The following is a 21,795-nucleotide window of genomic DNA, read 5'->3' as shown; positions in this document are numbered from 1 at the left end:
ACAGTGGCTTCCCCCGGGGCAGGAGCTGCCCGTCTCCGCGCGTGGGGCACTGCGGGGTCGGGCTCGGGGCCTGGCCGTGGGACCGGGCACACACCGGTCCCGCCGTTGCCATGGGAACGCGCCGGCGGCCGCGCCCCCGCCCCACGTGACCGCACACCCCTCCCGGCCGCGCTCCCGCGTCACGTGGGCGCGCCCGGCGGCTCCCGGAAGTGCGTCACGGGCTTGGGCCTGTGTCCGTTGTCGGCCCGTTCGGAACTTCGGCGCGGCACGAACCGACCGGAGCGGCGGGCGGGGCCGTGAGTGCAGGGCGGGCCGGGCCGGGCCGGCCGAGCCGGGGCGGCGAGCGGCGCCCGGGGCGGCGCGGGGTGAGGGCCGTGGCGGCGGTGGGCAGGGCCCGGGGGCGGCTTGAGGCCGGGATGCGGCCGGACGGGGCCGGGGCGGCGGGGAGCGAGGCAGGCGGCGGATGGCGGCTGCGGCCCGGGACGGACACCAGGCAGGAGGGCGTGGGTGCGGCGGGAGCTGGGAGCGGGGCTCGGCGGGACGGGCCGAGCGCGGCAGCCCCGGGCAGGAGCCGCCGCGGTGACCTCGTGCTCGGGCAGCGCCGGGGCCGTGCACACGAACCGGCCACCGGCCCTGCCGCCTATCCCGGTGCCTGAGGCCGGGCAGCAGCGCAGCGCAGGGCAGGCCGGCGGCCCGCCGGCTGCTGTCTGGCCGCTCTCGTCACTGCCCCTGCCCACGGCAGGGATTGGAACTGGATGGTCCTCAAGGGCCCTTCCGACCCAAACCATTCTGTGATTGTCCCCAGATTGGGGGCGCTGGCCCTGCCGGGCTCCCCACGCAGCGCAGGGGTCGCTGCTGTCACGATGTGATGAGGACACGGTGATTTCCACATGGGTCGAGAACATTTTGTGTGGCAGTGCCGGGTTGAGTAGCTGCCCCGAGGGGCTCTGTGCTTGTCCTGGCTCCTCCCGTATGTCATGCTTGCCAAGAAACTGAAGTAAAACATGAGTTTGAGCCTTTAGATTTCTGATCCCTCAAGGGAACATAGAAAATGACAAAAGTATTTGTGTGCGTAAGGGGCGTGTTTAAGTCGGCTGTATTTGGGAGTCCACGGCAGGATGAGGCTGGGGGGGGATAGCCAGCCTGTGCAGGCCTTTGGGCACCGAGGGAGCGCTGTGGGCAGGAATCGGGGAACCTCTTCCTACCCAAGATACGGAGTGCAAATTGCATCCCATTATTCACCTTCTGCTGTTCTTCCTCGGGTGTTTACACCAGCCTGGTCTGGTGCTGCCGTGGGAGGGGGTGGCCCTTCTCCCTGGCCTCTCACTGCCTTTCCTCTGGCCAATGAAAATGTTTGTGCAGTCCCAGCACGAGTTGGGTTGGGAAACTGCACTGGGGCAAGACTTGGGATCCAGGACGTGCCACGGCCACGTGGGTGCTGGTGCTGACACAGGGGCAGGGAGGCACCTCCTCTTCAACAGCAGCATGGCCAGGCTCCTCTGGCTGGGAGGGTTGAGTAAGGGCTTGTAGGAGTGCCCAGATCATCAGGTGCTTCCCAGAGGTTCACTTGGCATCCGGCCAGGGCAGCCTTTCAATGTCTCTCCATCTCTCCCCTGCGGTGACTTCTGCTGTGCCAATGGGAGTGGTGCTAAAAACCTTTGTGCCCCTGCACACGCTGGGGCTGAACGTCCTTCCTGGATGTGTGTTTCCTGGTGACAGAGAGCCAGAGAGTGTCCCATTCACCTGTTCTAATCCCTGAATAACCTGTGCTTTGTCTGCGCTCCCCACAAACCTGGAGGTGTCTGCGGTGGCCTCAGACTGCCATCAGTCTGGGAACTGCAATCAGGCAGAGCTCCAGTCCTCTTGGTTCCTGGTTGCCATGAGGAATAACTGTTGGAAAAGGACCCGAGGGAGCAGGGCACTCAGTGAGGCATGAGAGCAGCAGGCTTCTCCTGGAGCAGTGACAGGCACGCAATCCTGTCTATCTTCTTCACCTCTTCTTGGGCAGAGGCATGTCCTTTCTCAGCTCTCCAGGACCCTTCTCAGGGGTCACCCTGCCCAACCCTCTGCTACCCCTTTGGACAGGCAGGAAGGAGGTGATGGAGCCTCACTTGGCCCTGCACAAAGCACTTGCCGCTTCCTGTCTCCCACTCCTCCTGGTGTTTTCATCTGAGATGCAAAAAAATACAGCAAAACACATTTTCCCGTGTTTGCAAATCCCAGGTTACCTTCCTCAGCACCAGGATGTATCTGTGGCTGACCTGTTTGGGTGTCAGTGCGATCTGGGGTTGAGTGACAGCATGCAGCCGGCATCAGAGGCCCAGGCTGGCTAATCACAGCCACATTCCCTGCTACGGGGGCCCCTTCCCATTCCCTCTGCAGCCAGAAGTGCCTCTGCATCCCAGGGAGACCCGGTGTGTGTGGCAGCCTGGGAGTGATGCTGCTGCCCTCCCGTGCTCTTTCAAGTTCTTTGGGACTGATGCCGGGCCCTGCTCAGCATCCCAGTCTCCAGGTGATTTTGGGCCTCTCTGCTGAGAGTGGCAGGAATTGTCTATTCCAGAGAGTCGGGCTGGACTTGGCTTTTCACTTGATTTCAATGGCTCTTGGTTGTGAGAGTGGGTTGGTCTGGAGAGAGGCAGTTTGGGCACAGCACCTCTTGTGGGCCTGGCTTTGCCAGAGCTGAGGGCAGGACAGGACTGTGTTTCTCTCTGAGGTCCCTCACGGTTTGTGGCTACAGCTCCACGTTTGTGACTACTTGTTGCCCCAGAATGTTTCTAGAACACAAATACCCTGGCAACATGGGGCGGCAGCACAGAGCTGGCAGCGTCCTCCCTCTGACCAAGCACGTCCCTTGATGCCCCATGCCCCCGCCTGTGCCCGTGTGGAGCGTGGGGTCTGTGCTTGGTACATGGGGGAAGGCAGAACAGGGTGTTCCCAAGGGCATGACTTGCCTCCCACTGAGGGAGAGGCAGGCTCAGAGATGCTGAGCTAGACCAAGATGTCATCAGGCTCAGCTCTGTGTCCTCAGATGGGAGTTGGGCCGTGGGATGTGTGTGAATCAGTGCACTGGGAGCTTCAGCAGGCTGATGGCACCCGGGGGTGGGCCCATTTCCCTGCAGCAAACCCTTGTGGGCTGGTGAGCACTGCCAGGGCCAGGGCCTGCAGCCGGGGAGGAAACCTTCCCAGCTCTCTTTCACCTCCTCCGTGGAGGCACCTCGAGTGGGACTTTTCAGTGGCTTGTTGTGGCTTTACTCTGTCAAAGCTGTGAACACCTGGGGGTGAAACTGATGAGCAAAACAGACCAGCCCCAAACACAGCAGGGGAGCTGGCTTTGCAGGGAGGGCATGTCTGAGGGGGCAGGGGTGAGCGCCCTGCGTGCCCTGCTCAGCCTGACCTATCCCTGGGGCACAAGGAGCAGAGGTGTCCTGTTTCCAGGCCACCCCGCTGACGCTGTCTGTAAACTGGCTGGAAGATAAATATGCAAGGTGCAGTCATGCTGGTTAAGCTCTCAGCTGGTGGGCAAAGGGGGAGGAACTCTGCTCTTGCCAGGGAGCTTTGCTCTCATCTGTCACGGGAGACTGTCCCGGGGCCTGCTCCTGCTTCTCCCCTTTCTTCCTTCTTAGGGTGTTACTGGCTCCTGTTCTGGCCCTGTTACATGGGGGCACTGTTTGACTGAAATAGCTGTCGCTCCAAGCTGTGTGACAGGCTGCCCCAGTTAACCCTGGAGGTGCAGTTTTGCAATCCAGGCCTCCTCGTGTCCTTGCCCTCAGCTGTGTGGTTGGGTGTTAGTGCCAGCAGCTCCTCTGGGCCAGAGTTGCTGTAGTGGGAGCCATGAGCATGACAATTGCTTTCCAGGTTTTTAACACGTGCCACATACAGAAGACCCCTGGTTGTATGGGAGCTCTGACAGGCCCATGCTTTTGCCAGTAAGCATTGTAGCGGCTGTGATGAGGTAGGTTTCCTCACTGAGCCCTGCATGGGGCTTCCCATAAACACTGCAGTGAAAGTTGTGTGATGGCACTGGCCCTGGGACAAAGAGCAGATCCTGGTGCTGTTGGGCCTTCTCCACCTGCTTCTCCTGCCACACTCACTCTCTCCTCTCTTTAGGCCACTAGTTCCTTGCCAGAGAGTTTGACCACAGAGAGTCGCCAAGATAGCTGGGCCAGGAAGAAAACGTCGCACCCCTGACCCAGACTCCATTACCGACCCTGGTGGGCCGTTTGTGTCCTCCAAACGGCTGAAAATGTCCAGCAGCACCAATGCCCCTGGCCAGAGGAGAGTGTCTCGGGGCTTGGATGATGCCACCAACAAGAAGAAGCAGAAGGATCGAGCCAACCAGGAAAGCAAGGAAGGTGAGAGCCCCTCGGCAGCGCTGTGGTGAGCAGGCCCCTGGTGTCAGCCCTGCAGCCTGAGAGCCTCACAGCCATCTGCTGCAGGATAAGCAGATTTGACTAATCACTTCCTGCGGCTTATGGCAACCCGTGTGATGTGAGATCCTCTTCGACAGTGTCCTCCCTGGACCTGTAGCCTCCTTCCTTTGGGCACTACTTAGCCCCAGTGATGTGAGGAGGGTTGGGCCTTGTTACCTAAAATCTGAAGTTGGCCTCAGTGGTTGTTTGCAGACTCTGCTTTTGACTGAGTGTGACCTGCCCTAATTCAGAGGGAGTTGGACTGAAGCCTATGGGTGCTGTTGCAGCTGGAGGCAGTGCTGCCTCTTTCCCGTCGGTTTGCCCGAGGCCAGATGTTGTGAGGCAGCGACTGGGTGTTTGGAGCTGCTTTCGTTTCTGGGTCAGGGCAGGGTGTGGCTCAGGTGAAATAGTTGCTGTAGAGTAATTCCTTCTGTAGCTGCCATGTATCCAATGACAAAAACGATGTTTGAGGTGCAGGGAGTGCCTGCGGGCCTGTGGCCCTGGAAAGCTAGCTGCTCAATTTCTGTGCCTGCTTCATTATGACTCTTGTGACCTCAAAATCACAGGGTGTTTTATAGGCCAAGGTAAATGAGTACTTGCTGAGGTCTATGCTGGAGCAGCCAGGCACAGTCCCTTGTGGAAATCCCTCGGTGCAGAGCACAGCATCGCGCTGTCTCTCACATGGGAGGTGTGCTGTACCTGCAGCGTGGTGGGGTTCTTTGGGGATGGCCATGCTGCTTCTGTCCCCTCTCTGCAGGGGAGGTAAGGAGCTGGAGCAAGCTGTAAATCCCCCAGGGCAGTGCTGTTGCTGTGCTTTTCTTACTGCCAGCCCCACCAGCACCTTTGCACCGGTGGCTGTGGTCGTCAGCAGAGGTTTGCTACTGGTTTGTAGCCAGTCAAGGGGGGCAGTGACAGCCCTCTGAGCGCTCTGGGGTGGAGATCACAGCTCCTGTTGCCCTGCTCCAGGACAAGGTGCTGTCGCTTTGAGTCTCTTGCCTGGCAGAGGTCACCATTCTATGGGGGTAGAGCAGGCCCTGAGACTCTTTTGGGTGTCAGAGGTTATCCTGTGGGGAGCAGGCATTAGATGTCAGGTTGTTTTGGTTCTCCAGTCCAATCTGGAAGGAGTTTTGACCGGAGATGTTGGCAGCTTGTGCAGGAATGGAAATGTTAAAGTGCAGCTGGGCCACATGGTTCTCTGGTTACAGCAGAATTGGTTTGAGCACAACCAAACACCGGGTTCTTTCTGTCACATCAAGACAGGACCCGTCTGTACTGCTGGAGGCTGGGGCCTGCTGTGCTGAGCTGAGCCACACAGCCTGGTTACCACAAGCTCCACAATGATATGTGCCTCAAAGCAGCACTGTCTGCGTGATGCAGGATTGTGTTGTTCCCTCTGTGGTACTCATTAGACTGGTGATGTGGCCCAAAGCAGCTGTTGTGGGGTTGACTTGCTGTGGTTCTGCAGGCAGGACTCTGGGGAAGGAGAAATGTGATGAAACGGAGGAGGTAAATGAGCAGCAAATGCAGAACAAAAGGCCTGGACACAGATTCAGGGGAGAAGGAGGTGATATGTGAAATTTTGGGCACCAGCATGCTGGTCCTTGCTCTGAGGTGACAGAATGACAGACCTGCTTGCGCTCTGCTTCTTGCCCACCAGTGTCTCGCCCTGAGTTCGAGCAGGCTGAGACTGCCCAGGAGAAGGACTCAGAGGAGGGTAAGTTGAGGTGTGCTCCAGCTGTCAGTGCATGGCCATGGAGTGCCCTTGCCAAGGGATCTGAAGCTCTCACCTTGTTGCTGTCCAATGCTCCAGCATTGAGCAGAGCTAACCTAAGCAGTCCCTTGCCTCAGCGTTTGTTTTAGCAGGGTGTGGCCTTCCCAGTAGTGGAGAAGGGTGCACATGGGTGGGAAGGGCTGCCTGCAAGGAAGGGGCCATAGGCCTGTGGCAGGCTGCTTCCAACTCAGGTGTCATGGTGCCACTGAGGACAGCTTTGGGATGCCTTGCTGTCAACACCTGCTCTGCTTCTGTCTGAGCAGGACATTGTGCTGTGCTGGGAAGATCCCAAGCCATGTCACTCTGTGGTCAGGGTCAGCTGGTTTCTGTCTCAGTCCAGCCAGAGGACACAGTAGGACATTCTTGTGCCACAGAGGGTAGAACAAAACTGGTTGAAATCAAGGTGATTGAAATCACCTTTTTGCCTTGATGACTTCAGGGCACCACAAGGCCACACCTGTAGCCTGGCAGGCATGCAGTGGAGGTTCTGCCTGCAGTGGATGCCACTGTTGCACTTTCTCCTTTAGTGCAGTGTACTTGCCTGGCTGGCCAGCCCACCCATGTTTCAGCCATGTTAGCCGTGCTCACCTGGTAGGAATACAGCGCTATAGTGGTTGCAGCTGGGCTGCTTCATTTGCATATGCAAAGAGGAAGTGGCAATTTCTGATTGTGGTCACAGTCCACTTGAATCCCCCAGGGTAATTCTGTGGCTTCCTTGTTCCTTGGGAAAACAATTGCTTTGTCATTTGCAGGAGCCACCCCTTCTTCCCAGCTGCCACTGCTGCATGTGGCAATGCCAAGGGCAGTGCTGCCTTTCTGATCTCTCCGGTTCCCACCGGGATTCACCTGCCCTGCCACAACACATACTCTTGTTTGTGGCCTGTCTGATGAGGGCAGGTCCCCTTTAATTGGCATGATCTGTGTTCCCTCTGCTAACCTCCTTAACCGAGCGTGTGTTCAGGCTTGCGTTCCCCAGCCAAGTAGTGGGCACTTCAGCCTCATGCCCCAGCAAGTGGGTGACACTTCCCTCCCTTTTCCTAGAGCTGCTGCTGGACTGGAAGCAGAATGCTGATGAGATCATCGTCAAGTTGAACTTGGGCAGTGGAACTCTGAAGGTGGAGGATGTAGCTGCTGATTTCACTGACACAGACTGTGTGGTCAAACTGCCAGGTATGGGAATGGAGCGACTGCTGCAGGCATTTCTCTACTGACTTGGCACAGCTCTGGGCGAAGCACGGGGCTGATCCAGGCAGGCATCAAACCTTTCCCTCAGAGACAATGCCCTGCTGTCAGCTGGCACAGTCTCAGCCAGCAGACAGGGCCGAGAGGAGAGCAGTGTGGAGCCTGGGAGGGCAGGAGCTTGTCCTCTGTGCCAAGTGAACAAGTGCCCACTGCTGTGTTGGTGCGTCTCTGTCCCCTGCTTGCTGGAATGAGTGAGTCAGCCCTGGGTATTCTTTGGAAAAGTGACTGTGCCCCTGAGGGCAGGGAGGCACAGGGCCTTCCCTCTGGGAAGAAGGCCAGCCAGATGTACAAAGCAAATTCAGGGAAGCTGGCTGGAGCCCTGGAAGGCTCCTGGGGTATGGTGGCAGCTTGCCTGCAGCCTTCTTGGCTCTGAATGAGTGTTCCCTTCATCCTGAGGGCAGGTGAAAGGGGGCTGTGGGTTAGGTGACAGCTGCCTGGAGCACTGCCTGAGGTACCCATTCCCCTCTGTTTACAGACGGGCGCCAGTGGAGCTGTCAGTTCTACGAGGAGATTGAGGGCTCCTGCAGCAAGATCCAGTGCAAGAAGGGCAACTTTTTACACCTTGTGCTTCAGAAGAAGATCCCACTCCATAACTGGTCTTCACTTCTGGTGAGAGGGGGAGGATCTGCCTTTTCAGGGAGCTTATGGAGCCGTGGGGAACTGGGGTGAGCGCAGAGCTCCCTGCTCTTGAGCTGCTCAGGGAGGATGTGGCTCACATCCTGCACCCACAGATTGCATGAGCCAGCTGCCTCTGTCTCAGGGAGGAGTGTGTCTTTGTACCCCTGTTTCAGCTTGCCACATAGTGTCTAGGTTCTGGAGCAAAGTCCTGGTGCACTCTGGGAAGGGAGAGTGAGTGTGAGGGGATGGCAGAGAATGTGAAAGGTGCTGCTACCTAAATACCTTCCCGCTGTGCTGCACGGCTTTTTACAGAAGAGAAGGAAAGATGGATCCAAAGAGCTGGGCAAAGGGGCTGCATGCTGGGAGAATGGGAAAGAGAAGGCTGCTTCTGCAGAACTGACCCCTGAAGAGCTGAAGGCTGAGGGCACAGAGCCACCAAGATCCCGGCGGGAGTCCTCCAACCCCAAGCGTGCTCCGGGAAGAAGCGAGGCCCTGGGAGGGAAAAGCCCAGCCAGCCCAGGGACACAGAGTGGCCCCAGTGCCAAGCGGGCAGTATACCTCAAAGTGGCTCCCACTGAAGAGGAGACAAATGCCAGAGTCCCCGGGAGCACAGAGCCCAACAAAGGGCACAGTGGGAGGGCCGGCAGCCGTCGCAACAGCAGAGCCAGCCAGGTCGATGCACCCACAGCCCTCACAGACATTGCACTGCCACTGGAAAAGGTACCTGAGGAACTGACTGAGTGGGGTACCCCTGCTCCCTCTGCCCTGTGCAGGACATGCAGGATCTGACCCTGCCAATGAGACGGGGTCTGGGGTTCTGAGGTCTGACACAAGGACCTGGCTGTTGTGGAGGAGAGAGCAAAGTGAGGAACCCACAGTCACTGAGCTGTGGTGCTAATGGGACTGAGCTGGGCATGGGATGTGAGGGGGGAGTGGGCAGTATGGAGCTGTGCCTGCCTGGCTAGCAGGAGCCACAGCAGGTGGGCCAGGGCAGCTCAAGGGTTGATGGTATCTGTGTTTCACTCTGTCCTTTGTGTTAAAAGGCTGTGGTTTTGGCCAAGGAGACTGCTTCGGTGGAGATGCCACCTCTTGCAGCTACCACAGAGGTGTTCCCCCACCGTGTTGCTACATGTGTGGAGAAGAGAGTCCTGCAGCCAGGCAGCCCTGCTGAGGCCTTGCGGGGCCAGGACTGCACACCTGTCCTGGGAGAGAGCTCTAAGCCTGTCCCAGTGGCCACTCCTCCCCTGGGCAGAGATGGTGAGAAGAGAGATTGGTCCAAGGATGATGTGGCTCTGGAAGCAGCGGCTGATGGTGAGTTGCCAGAGCCCATGGACTGAGCCTGGTCAGGACGGTCCATCTGCTCAGGACCTCTCCTGGGTTATCTTGCAGCACTGCCTCAGCATGCAAGGAAAATAACATCTCTCTCCTTGATTAGAGCCAGAGCCTTTTGTGAGCCTGAGCTTTGTCAAGAATGACTCATATGAGAAGGGCAATGATCTGGTGGTGGTGCATGTCTATGTGAAGGAGATCCACAAGGAGACATCCAAGGTGTTGTTCCGGGAACAAGACTTCACACTTGTGTTCCAGACAAGGTAAAAGTTTGCCCCAGGATGGTGCCAGACTGCTGTGGACCTCCTGATTGTAGCAAAGCTACTTATTTGTTCAACTCTGCTCACTCACTTTCAATTTCTCTGCAGTGACACAAATTTCCTTCGTCTCCATCCGGGCTGTGGGCCCCACACGGTGTTCCGGTGGCAGGTGAAGCTCAGGTATGGTTCCTGTCCCTCTAACTCACAGCAGAGCAAGGGAGTTGAGAGTGCAGAGCTGGAGCAGGAGCCAGTCCCAGCTGGTGGCTCTGTGCAAGGAATGCTCATTTCTGCACCCTTACACCAAGCTGCACTGGTGCCCTGAGTGTGGGCTGCCTTGGCTGTGTGCTGGCTTGCAGGGAAGGAAGTCCCAGTGTCTCCTGGCCTGCAGTTCCCCCTCATTCTGTTCTAGAACTCTTGGAGGCAGAGCCAGACTGGCCTGTGTGCACTTCTCTGTACAGCAGGAGGGGGCATGTGGAGCTGAGCAGAATGGGTCTGTCAGGAAAGGGGGCCCTCTGTGTGTTCAGTGAGGCCAGGCTCGAGAGTTTCCACCTGCTTTGCCAGGGCTGCCTTGGGAGCAGTGCTAGCAGTGTCCCCACTGCCTGGAGGCCATGGCTATGCCTTGCAAAGGCTTTGACAAGTCTAAGGCTGCTGGGGAGCTGGGGCATCCCTGACTTGCTGTGTGTCTTGCAGGAACCTTATTGAGCCGGATCAGTGCACATACAACTTCACGGTCTCTCGCATCGATGTCTGCCTGAAGAAACGCCAGAGCCAGCGCTGGGGGGGGCTGGAGGCTCCAGCCACACGAGGTCTGCACCCTGCTGCCCTGTCCTGCCTGCCACCCCAGTGGGACACAGGCAGTCCTCACTGCCAGCTGCTGCCAGTCGGCGCTGGATCCTGCAGCATGGGGTTGTAGGGAAGAAGAGGGGCTGAGTGGGTGCTGTTAGGAGGGATGTGGGGCAGGGTGAGCCCAGCGATAGAGCAAGGGCACTGCTGTTCCCCTTGCTCATGGGAAAGAGGGGTAAGAGGCAGCCTGCATGTGAGCATGGACCGAGCATCTTAGCCCCACCGTGGGCAGCATGCTGTGCTGCTAACCACAGGCCCACCCTTCCCCCTTTTTAAGGTGCAGTGGGTGGTGCAAAGGTTGCCATGCCTACAGGCCCTACCCCTCTGGATAAGAACCCTCCGGGCAGTAACCAGCACCCCCTGTCCAGCAAGGAAGAAGCACGAACCAGTGACAAAGAGAAGCCACGTGTGGAAGATGGGGGTCTGGATGGTGTGGCAGCGCGTACAGCCCCAGAGCACGTGGCAGTGAAGCAGGAGCCACACATTCCTTCGGTGAGTGGGGCCACTCTGGATCTGACTTGGGTAGGGAAAAGAGGGATCTCAACTCAGTGTTGCTCTGGAGACTGGCACAGTGTTCCTGGAGGAGGAGGTGGTGCTTCTTGGTCATAGCTGGCAGGATTGGGGGCAGCGATTGGCCTGTTTATCCCAGTCCTGGTGAGATACAGTGTGATGGCTCCATCAACAATCCAGGAGGTGTCTTGGGCCTTTAGATTCTTGTGGTATTCCCAGAGAGACCCTCTGTGCATGGCACCCTCACACCCACCTCTCCTTTGGCAGCCCAAACCGACATGCATGGTGCCACCGATGACACACAGCCCGGTGAGCACTGAGAGCGTGGAGGATGACGAGGATGAGGATGAGAAGAAGAAGGTCTGCCTGCCTGGCTTCACAGGGTTGGTGAACTTGGGCAACACCTGCTTTATGAACAGTGTCATCCAGTCCCTATCCAACACCCGGGAGCTGCGTGACTACTTCCATGGTGAGCCCACGCTAGGAGCCCAGCAGGGCCTGGCCACTCAGACAGTGCACCTTCACTCCTGCGTCTCTTGCAGATCGGTCCTTTGAGTCGGAAATTAACTACAACAACCCGCTGGGGACAGGGGGGCGCCTGGCCATCGGCTTTGCCATGTTGCTTCGAGCGCTGTGGAAGGGCACACACCATGCCTTCCAGCCCTCTAAACTGAAGGTAGGGCTGCTGGCACTGACACTCCACAGGAATTGCTGTGAGTCCCCACAGGTGCCCTGTGTGGGCATCTGGCTGCCCTGCTAGTGCCACAGGGAGCTGGGTGGATGTGAGTGGGTGCAGTCAGGGTCTGTGCATGGGGCAGCCAGTGCTGCTGGAGGACTGCTGGCCAGCCCTGACGACTGTGCTCCCTGCAGGCAATTGTGGCCAGCAAGGCCAGCCAGTTCACTGGCTATGCCCAGCACGATGCTCAGGAGTTCATGGCCTTCCTGCTTGACGGCCTGCATGAGGACCTCAACCGCATCCAGAACAAGCCCTACACAGAAACTGTTGACTCGGATGGGAGGCCTGACGAGGTGAGGGTGTCCCTCTCTAAAGCCACTGGGAGAGCAGCCTGGGTGGTTTAGCAAGGTGCTGAGACCGTTCTCCTCACAGGTGGTAGCTGAGGAGGCTTGGCAGCGACACAAGATGAGGAACGACTCGTTTATAGTAGACCTCTTCCAGGGCCAATACAAATCCAAGCTGGTGTGCCCTGTGTGCTCCAAGGTAGGGCAGCCCTGGAAGTTCTGTCCCTGTCCTTGCTGTGCAGCAGCAGGCTCCTGACCCTGAGAGAGCACAGGGCAAGACTGGATCTTGGATCCCCTGCATGTGCTCCCCTGCTTATCAGGCAGAAGCACTTTCTGCAACTGAATGTACTTTTGCATCTGCAGGTGTCTATCACCTTTGACCCCTTCCTATACCTCCCCGTGCCTCTCCCACAGAAGCAAAAGGTGCTGACTGTCTACTTCTTTGCAAAAGAACCACACAAGAAGCCCATCAAGGTAAAGAATACCACCTACCCTGGGGCGGGAGCCTGAGAGGGCTTCTGGAAGTGCCCCAGGCAGCTGATCATGCCAACAGGATAAGCCTAGAGTTAAGTAAGGGCCCACATGCATTGGTGTGGTGTGACTGATGTGACACTTTCTTGGTGGCAGTTCCTCGTGAGTATCAGCAAGGAGAACTCCAGTGCCATGGAGGTACTCGACTCAGTGGCCCACAGTGTGCATGTGAAACCAGAGAACCTGCGCCTGGCAGAGGTGAGAGTGCTCCAGCTGGGGAGCAAATCATGGGCTGCTCTTGTGTGTGTCCTGGCTCCCACAGTCCTGCAGGGAGTATGGCCACTGAAAGTCACTTGCCCATGTCCAACATCTTCATGGGATGGATTTTGTATGTAGGTGACAGTATCATGTGCAGGGTGCTGCTGGTCAGATCCCTGCTCAGGAGGGGTGGGCAACTGCAGTAAGGCCTGGGATATCCATCTTTCCCTGGTGAGGTGGTGAGCTGAGCACAGCATCCCTGAGATGCTGCTGTTCCTGCAGCTCACTGTGGGGTTGAGGTCTGTGGCTCTCCAGGGAGAGGATGTGTGGGGCAGCTCTCACATGGCCATGCTCTACTGCTTTGCTGGCAGGTGAGCAAGAATCACTTCCACCGCATGTTCCTGCCGTCCAACTCACTAGACGCAGTCTCTCCGACGGACCTGTTGCTCTGCTTCGAGGTGCTGTCCCCAGAGCTGGCCAAGGAGAGGGTAGTGGAACTCCAGGTCCAGCAGGTAAGAGGGGATATTGGTACTACTGGGAGGCATGCAGGGAGGCTGAGCCACAAGTGGGACTGAGCAGGGATGCCCAGTGAAGCTGCCTTGTCCTGCCCTGATGCCCTTCCCTGTCTGATGGGTCCTTTCTCCTGCAGCGTCCACAGGTGCCCAGTGGCCCTGTCGCCAAGTGTGCTGCCTGCCAGAAGAAGCAGCTGCCAGAGGATGAGAAACTCAAACGCTGCACGAGATGCTATCGAGTCGGTTACTGCAATGTGTGAGTTGGCTTGGTGCCTGGCTGGGAGGGAGGGTCCCCTACTGCGAAAGACTGGATGGATGGGAGAGCTTGGCCCAGTGGGAGAAGATGGGATGGGCCTGATGTTTGTGAGGGAGCCAGGTGGGCTCATCATGCTCCCCTTGTCCCTGGTGCACTGCTTTTGGCCCTACCCTACTCCTGATGGGGCTGGTCACGGATGCTGGGTTCAGCAGGGGCCCTATGTGTTACAGGGCATGTCAGAAAACACACTGGCCAGACCACAAGGCTTCGTGCCGCCCCGAGAACATCGGTTTCCCCTTCCTCATCAGCGTACCTGAGTCCCGCCTCACCTACACTCGCTTGGCTCAGCTGCTGGAGGGCTACGCAAGGTAAGAGTCAAGGGTAGGAAGGTGCTTCTGCACTGGAACTGAGCTCAACCCTGTGCCCGGCCAGCTCTAAGTCCCACCTCCTTGCACAGGTACTCAGTCAGCGTGTTCCAGCCTCCATTCCAGCTGGGACGGATGTCACCGGAGCAGGGGCTACAGTCTCTGCACTCAGACAAGCTGGAGCCCCTGGCCAAGAGCAGCTGTGCAGCAGCCACCTCTGCCTCCGAGCTGGGGGATGAGGACAGGGCTTCCAGCCTCCTGCAGGAGCCCCCGCTCTCACCAGCTGTGCCTGAGCTGCACCCAGAGATGGGGAACACCAGCACTGTCCGGAGCAAGGTCCTGACAGCCAGGAGTTCCCTGCTGAGTTTGGATTCGGGCTTCTCTGAGCACATGGAGTCGCAGGGTGACAGTTGTTGTGAAAAGGAGCCATCCTATGAGAGAGCCCTCAAGCCAGAAGGTAAGAGGTGCTGTGGTGCTAACTGTGTCTGTGCCAGGAGCCAGGACAAATCTTCCTCCTTGGGGTGACCTCCCACCGTAGTATCTGTTCTCCCCTTGAGAACTTGGTCTGGAGACACAAATGAGGCCATGGGAGCTGTGTTTTGGCAGTGTTGCCTCACCTGAAATGCCTGCCTGCCCATGTTCTGCCTTGCCCTGGCAAGGTGCAGGGAGTAGAGCAGAGACCTGATGAGGAGAGAGGCTGGAGCACTGTGTTGCTGTGGGAGGTGTGGGAAGGCAGGGGCTGGCAGAAGCCTTGAGTCCCGTGGGAGCAGGGCAAAGCTGGTGCGGGTATGAGCCCCTGGGGGCTGTGAGTGAAGCACTTCCCTCACTCTGACTCAGCTGCATGGGACCAGCCTCTCGCGCTCGGCTGCCTGCCTGTCACGTTTCCAGACACTCATCTCAGGATGGCAGCAATGTGCAGTGAAGGGGCAAGGCAGGCAGAGGAGCACAGCTTGCCAGGGGCAGGCGCCTGCTAAAAATAGTCAAGGACACGGGGCACGTGGTTGTGTCTCTTCAAGGCCATAGCATGTGAGGTGGGGGTGGGGGCACTGCAAATTCTTGGCCCCTACGCAGGGCAGACAAGCAGTGCCACCACAGATCTGTCCCTGCCTGTTCACAGCTGCCATCCCTGGGTACCAACACACTCCAGACTTGCTGAGTGCCCGTACCACACCATTCTACATCAATAAGATTGATGCTGCCAACCGAGAGTACAAGCTGGAAGATAAAGGTGAGCTCAGAGCCCTGGAAAGCACAACCTTCATCCTTTACAGCCTCTGGCAGGGTGGTGGATCTACCTGATCAGGGTGCCAGAGCCTGCCTGGCAAAAGGTGAAACCAGGGGTGATGGTGGCCCAGACTGGACAGTGAAAGCTACATCTGACACACGGGAGGGAAGGGATCTGCTGCACAGAGCCTCTGCCTGGAAGCTCTTCTTTGGCATGACATTCCTGCTTTCCTCGGCAAATAGGCTGATTCATTCCAACCTCCTGTATGCTGAGAGGGTCTGTGATCTCTGGTTCACCTCTTGTCTGAATGAGATGCCCACACCCAGTGCTGGTTGTGTGGGTGCTGCTGATGAGAGGGGCTGTGCCAGCCTTGCGCCCTGCTGGTCAAGAGTGTCTGCTGCCCCACTGTGGGAGGCACCTCCCTTTCTGGCAGCACTGAGTGATCTCTCTATCAAGCTGGGATAGGCAGAGCTGCTCCAAACCCCAGCAAGGTGGCCAGGTCCAGGCTTGTGGGGCCAGATGTGTAAGGTCTGTGGCCCTTCACAGGTGACACCCCCCTGGACCTGACAGACTGTTCCCTTGCCCTGGTATGGAAGAACAATGAGCGCCTAAAGGAGTTTGTGTTGGTGGAGTCCAAGGAGTTGGAGTGTGTGGAGGACCCGGGCTCGGCCAGTGAAGCAGCCCGAGCTGGTCACTTCACCCTGGAGCAGTGCCTCAATCTCTTCACCAAGCCTGAAGTCCTGGCCCCAGAGGAAGCATGGTGAGGAAGGCAGCAGGGTGGGTTCCAGCCCACATGCCCAGGCAGCAGTGGGGGTTTCCCAGGAGCTGTGCAGGCCTGCATGCTGTTTCTTCTGGCAGCCAGGAACACTGGGCTGGCCTTCCCTGTCCGCTGCTGAGGGCAGTCATAAGCCAGCAGGGAGCAATGCCAGTGCTTTGCAGGACTGTGCTGGCTTGCTCTTGGTGGAGAAGGCTGAGCCCTCCTGCATCCCCTCTGTCAGCCCTGCATGTGGGGACCCTGGGGCTGGGCTGTGCTGTGAGGCCTGAGGCTCTCTACATGCTGGTAATGAGCACGCTCTCCCTCCAGGTACTGCCCCAAGTGCAAGCAGCACCGCGAGGCCTCCAAGCAGCTGATGCTGTGGCGGCTGCCCAACGTTCTCATCATCCAGCTCAAGCGCTTCTCCTTCCGCAGCTTTATTTGGAGGGACAAGATCAATGACATGGTGGACTTCCCTGTACGGTGAGAGCCTGGGGGATAATGTGCCTGGTTTGGCACTACCCGTGCTGACCTGCAGCGTGGCCTCTCGCTGCCTAAGGCTGATCACCCTTGACTGTCATTGTGTCTCTACCCAGGAGCCTGGACCTGAGCAAGTTCTGCATTGGCCGGAAGGGTGAGCAGCAGCTGCCCATGTACGACCTGTACGCTGTGATCAACCACTATGGAGGCATGATTGGGGGACACTACACGGCGTACGCCCGTCTGCTCAATGACAAGAACAGCCAGCGCAGCGACGTAGGTGAGGATCTGCCACTCTGGCCACTCTCCTGCTGCTGCAGCTGTCACCTGTCTGCTGGGTTAACCCTTCTCTCTTCTCAGGCTGGCGGCTCTTTGACGACAGCACAGTCACCACCATGGAGGAGAGTCAGGTGGTAACCAGATATGCGTATGTGCTCTTCTACCGCCGGAGGAACTCTCCTGTGGAGAGACCCCTGCCAGGGCACCCCTCAGACCACCGCACTGAGCGAACCCCCTCTGCTGAAGCTGCTGCCAGCCAGGTGAGCATTCGTGTCTGTTTCAGCACTGTTGTAGACACAGAGCCTTGAAATGTGCCCAGGTACCCACATGCAGAGCCTGGCTCATCTCTGCCAGCACCCACAGAGGCTGTGGCTGCACCCCTTTGATACTAACGAGTTTGCACCAGCCAGGCATTGGAGCCTGTCTTGCCTTATTCTTGCTGTGAGCTTGGCACAATCTGTGTCCTGAGAGATCACAGGAGAGCTGGTTCTTGTCCTCAGGGTGGGAGCACCAGTGGTGGGAGAGTATTGGAAGAGGCAGAAGGGGCCCAGGCTCGCCAGGGTCTGCACTGAAGGAGGGCTGTGGGTGGTGCAGTAGGCACTGGCTATGCCAGGGGGCACTGAGAACCTGTCCTCCACAGCCACTTTGAGGCAGGGTGGGTGACACTTTCTGTTGGGGCCAAGCTAGGTGCAAAAAAGGCAAATGCCAGCACTGAGCTAGAGGCCTGGCAGCCTTCACAGGGTGCTGGAGAGAAACCTGCCAGAGTGAATTCTCTTGCTGGGTGGCCTGGGAGGAGAGAGCGAAAGGGAGGGAGTGGGGTGGGCCAGATGTCAGGGTGCTTTCGGCATGCAGTGGAAGGGAATGGGTTGATCTTTGTGTGAACATCAGAAGGAAAGGCCCAGGCTGGGGCACAGTACAGTGCCCACCTGGCCAGTCCCTCTGCATCACTGTGCGGCAGACTTTTCCCCTGTGCTTGGCACCCCTGTGGCTCCACAAGGTCTGAGGACAATGCTCAGCTCATCTCTGGATGACTGTACATGTGTGCCCTGAGAGGCCCTTCTGGCCTGGACTCCCCTCCCATCTGGCTTGTGCAGTCTTTGGCCTGGTGCTAGTTAGGCGTCCTGGTTCTGCCCTCTCACCTGGGGACAGGAACTGGCTGTTCTGAGGCCAGGGTGGCTCTCTGGCATGTTGGTGTCTGCCTGCCTGGGCTGTTCTTGTCCTGGGGGACTGTGTGTGTCCTGGAGCATCTCCCCTTTGTGGGGGCAGCCTGGGCAACAGGAGAGCTGTGCTGCTCCTCACACACTGGCCAATAGGAGCCTTCAGGGGCCCAGCTGGTAGTGAGGCTTACTGTATGCCCCACGTCACTGGGGTTCATCGGGTCCCCTCATGGAACTGGGTCTCATTGGACCCCTGGCAGCGCTGGATCCCCTGCAGTGATGGGATGCATTGGATCCCACTGGGGCTCAGCAGGTCCCCAAGCACCTTGGACCACCTTGCACCCTCCCAGGCACTGGGTGCCCTCCAGGGACCTGCACCCCTGCCTGGCTGTTCTGCATGATCACCGGCATGAAGGGCCAAGCTGTGACTGGCTGCCTGTGGATAACCTTCCTCGAAGCTGGGCTACAATTGGTTGTCAGAGCATTCCCACCCACCAAAGCAGAGCTATAACTGGCTGTGCTGTGACTGTGCCTCCTGCTCCTGCTGCCCCAGCTGACTCTGATTGGCTGTCATCTGAAAGATCCTGTTGGGATCACAGAAGCTGGGCTGTGATTGGCTGCTGCCTGCTAACCTTGCCACCTGGACCCACCAATCCAAGTGCCATCTGCCCCACCGGGATCCAGCTGCCTGCTTCACTCCCTGCAGTCCCATGAAGACCCTGCCCGGCAACTGTCCATGCTCACTCCTGCAGAGCCACCCACCGGAGCTGCACACACTGGAGACCCTGAAGAGCCGCGGGGGCGGGTGTGACTGCGACGGTGCTGCATGGGGAGGCGGGCTGGCTGGGCATGGGGCTGGGCTTGCAGGCAGCCACCTGCCCCGGGGGATGGAGAGGGGTGTTGCCCGTTGTGTTCTCCAAGTGCTGACGCAGGTTTCCACATCGCAGGCTTCTCTGATCTGGCAGGAACTGGAGGCTGAAGAACAAGAGCTGCAGCTTGAGGCACCTCAAAGGCCTGCAAGAAACTCCTGGAGGCCTCGTGGCCAGAAGCGGAGTCCAGGCTCCCCCCAGCACCCAGATGAAGGCTGCGTCAGATACTTTGTCCTGGCCACCACAGCTGCAATTGTGGCCCTCTTCCTGAACGTCTTCTACCCGCTCATTTACCAGCCCCGCTGGAGATAGGCACAGGCGCATGGCTGGCTGCGGGAGCAGGGCCGCCAGGGCACTCACTGTCCTAGGATGCTATGCAGTGAAGACATTGGGCAGCAGGAAAGAAACTGCCAGGAAGGACTCGCCAAGAAAAGCATGGGGCCGTCGGCTCCTGCCTGTCTGCTCTGGCACCTCCTGTGCCAGCTGGCAGGGCTATGTGGCCAGCCCGCTGCCTTGCCAAGGCACAACCCAGAACCAGGAGCTCCTCTACCCCTCCCTCACCCTCATTGCCCCCTGGGAGCGGGGAAGATCTTATGGCTACCTGCTGCTCAGGATGGGACATTGCTGCTGCAGTGCAGCTGGGACCTGGGAACCCCATGAGCACACTGACCATCTCTGCTTGGCTCCCAAGAAAGAAGCAGAGACCAGCCAGGAGGCTGCAGCAAGGGCAGAATGCCCTGACATGGGTCCTGGCTGGCCGCCTCTCTCAGCTGTGCTGCTGCAGGAGCCTTGAGTTCCCCCCAGGCTGGCGCGACCTGTGGCTCCTTGGCCAGCTCAGTCTGTTCCTGCCAGCATCCCGCTGAGCCTTCTGGTGCCAGCTCCCCGTGCACCAGGAGGTGTGCACCACAGTCCCGTGCTGGGGCTGAATGGACTTGTCACTGAGAGCTTGTGTGCTTCTCTGCTCAGCTCTGGACAGCTGTTGGGGAGCCCAGCAATCTGGACTGGGCTACCCATGGTGAGCACCTGCTGCTCTGGGCTGTTGGCTCCCACAAGTCCTTGGTGCCATGGGCTGGCAGCATCTGGGGCAGTTGGTCTCTTCCAGGGCAACACGGTGCAGCCCCTCATTTGTGAGGAGACTGGCTGCCCATGGTGCAGGAGAGGAATGGGGTCGGGGAGCACAGGCAGGACCTTGGTGCGTTAATAAAGCCAGGTTTTCCAAAGAGATGCAGCATCCCTGTCCTGTGTGCTGGGACTCTCACACAGAGGCAAGGGACCTTGCACTGGGGTCTCCTGAGGCCATTCTGTGGTCCAGCTGGCACCAGGATTGCTCCTTGGGCTCTGCTGGGTGCCTGCTACACCCTGTGTGGCAGCAGGCTCAGGGGAGAGCTCTGCCTGCCAGTGCCATGAGGCACAAGCTGGGCTCTAGTCCCAGCTGTGGAGCGGTAGCCCTGTGGGACACATGCAGGGCAGGGGGTGCCCAGAAGGGCTGGCAGCAGGCAGTCCCCTGGGACTGGAGCATGGGCTGCAGCTCCAGTGGTGTCTGACATTGAGACGTGTTGCCCTTGGCTCAGCATGGCTCAGACAGCTCTGGCATATTTGGGTGTGCAAGGTGACTTCAGAACCCTGTGACTTTCTTTTCCGTCTCCACTGCTGTCTTGCTGGCAGTGCCCTTGGCTGGCTTGGGAAGGATGCTTGGCAGAGAAGGGGCTCACCTGTGTGTTACGTTGGGGCTTGAGCCAACTCATGCCACCTCTGCCCCACGCCCCTCCTCCACACGTGCAATGATTTACTCCCTGCCCTAGCAGGTCCCAGCCGGGGAGCCCCGGCAGGCCTGTGCCATCTGTGGTCATGAGGTGCCTGTCCTGGAACAGTTGCCTCATTGTCTGCAGCCCTAGGTCTCAGTGGCTTCCCCCGCTCGCCCACAGCACTGGCCTCGTGGGGCTGAGTCAGTGCCCGGCACCGGTGGGCTGACCTCTGCTCTGACTGGTGCTGACGCCAGGGGGTTGGGGCCCACAAGCTGCTGCCTGCATCTGCGTGCCCTCACTGGCAGTGAGGGGCCAGTGGCAACGCCCGAAACGGTGCTGTGAGCCCTGGAAATCCCCTCCGGTCCTGCGCAGTTCCTGGGCCCCTGACAGGCACTGGCAGCCTGCCTGTGTCCTGTTATGCTGCCTCTGGGGTTCTGCTTGGACCAGCTGTGACTGCAGCAGCCCTGGGGCAGGACTGTGCTGTGGCCTGGCTCTCCTGGGGCGGGCGGGGGGGGCTGCCTCCAGCGGCCCTGGGCACGCTGCTTCCCCCTGCCCTGCTGTGAGGGCTGCCCCGGCTGCTGCTCTCCAAACCCCAGCGCTGCACATGCTGCATGGGGTCCCGACCCCAAGGGGCTGTGTCCCCCTAAGCACCTCTCCAGCCCCCCAGGAGCAGGGGCGGGAGATGGGTGGGCAGGGTGCAAGTCTCCCTCTCGCGCCCTTGGTCGTCTCCCTCTCATGCCCACCTTCTGCTTGCAGGGACTGCCCCCGGTGCCGTTCGGATCCGGCCTGGCCCCCGAAGGAGCCCCGCCACTGGCTGCGGAAGGCCTCCCCGAGCGCTTCACCAGCCCCGCCGAGCGCCCGGCCCCCTCCTACAGCAGCATGGAAGAAGTCGACTAGGGTGTCACGGGGTGCCTGCCCCGGGGGTGCGGGCCGGGTCAGGCACTGGAGGGTGGGAGGACGGGGTGGGAAGGGTCGGGGTTTGTCCTGCACTCATTAAACTCGCAGAATTCCACTCGCCTCTGCTGCCTGCTATCCCCTGGGACCCCTGGTCCCTGGTTAGCCCTGCACCCTGCCCCCCCCAGGGCACCATGTCCCCCGTGTGCTGTTGGGGTTCACAGCACCCTGCTGCCCCATGTGCCCTTGTGCTCTGTGTCCCTCGGTGTGACTTGGTAGTCGCTGTCCCCTAATGCCCCTCAGGGACCGGTGTTTCTTGGTGCACCCTGTGGCCGGGTGCACTCTACAGCGGCTGAGGGACACAGTGTCCTCTGATGCCTGCTCCCTCTTCCTCTGCCGCTGACTGCGCCCTGTTGTCTGGTGTCCCCTGGTGGGATCTTGCCGCCTTAGTACCCTGGTTCTGATCTGGTGGGACTTGCAAGTCCCGGTGGTCACAGTGCCTGGTGTGCACTGGAGTGCTTCGTCCCC

General features: G+C 59.0%; 1 protein-coding gene across 8 annotated transcripts; it reads left to right on the top strand.

Moving 5' to 3' along the window:
* The first annotated feature begins 201 nt into the window (after positions 1–201).
* USP19 (ubiquitin specific peptidase 19) lies at positions 202–21,363 on the top strand. 8 transcript variants are annotated; one of them, XM_071550389.1, is made up of 28 exons: positions 202–296; positions 3,856–3,952; positions 4,108–4,352; positions 6,067–6,123; positions 7,222–7,350; positions 7,898–8,031; positions 8,353–8,760; positions 9,084–9,351; positions 9,476–9,632; positions 9,738–9,809; positions 10,320–10,435; positions 10,750–10,964; positions 11,250–11,451; positions 11,525–11,658; positions 11,853–12,011; positions 12,091–12,201; positions 12,366–12,476; positions 12,630–12,731; positions 13,103–13,243; positions 13,381–13,499; positions 13,730–13,867; positions 13,957–14,321; positions 14,982–15,092; positions 15,636–15,849; positions 16,174–16,326; positions 16,440–16,603; positions 16,684–16,862; positions 18,707–19,916. In XM_071550389.1, exons 3-28 carry the CDS (start codon positions 4,244–4,246, stop codon positions 18,938–18,940), a joined length of 4,302 nt encoding a protein of 1,433 aa, XP_071406490.1. In that variant the 5' UTR covers positions 202–296; positions 3,856–3,952; positions 4,108–4,243; the 3' UTR covers positions 18,941–19,916. The 8 variants fall into 8 exon arrangements, with proteins under 8 accessions (XP_071406490.1, XP_071406489.1, XP_071406493.1 ...); XM_071550388.1 differs by having other exon boundaries at positions 202–365; XM_071550392.1 differs by lacking the exons at positions 3,856–3,952; positions 18,707–19,916 and adding an exon at positions 21,130–21,363.
* The last annotated feature ends 432 nt before the right edge of the window (positions 21,364–21,795 follow it).

Source organism: Pithys albifrons, chromosome 3, assembly GCF_047495875.1.
Source record: "Pithys albifrons albifrons isolate INPA30051 chromosome 3, PitAlb_v1, whole genome shotgun sequence".
Classification (NCBI taxonomy): domain Eukaryota; kingdom Metazoa; phylum Chordata; class Aves; order Passeriformes; family Thamnophilidae; genus Pithys; species Pithys albifrons.
The sequence above is the reverse complement of the archived record's forward strand: the minus strand, read 5'-3'. Positions and strand labels throughout refer to the sequence as shown.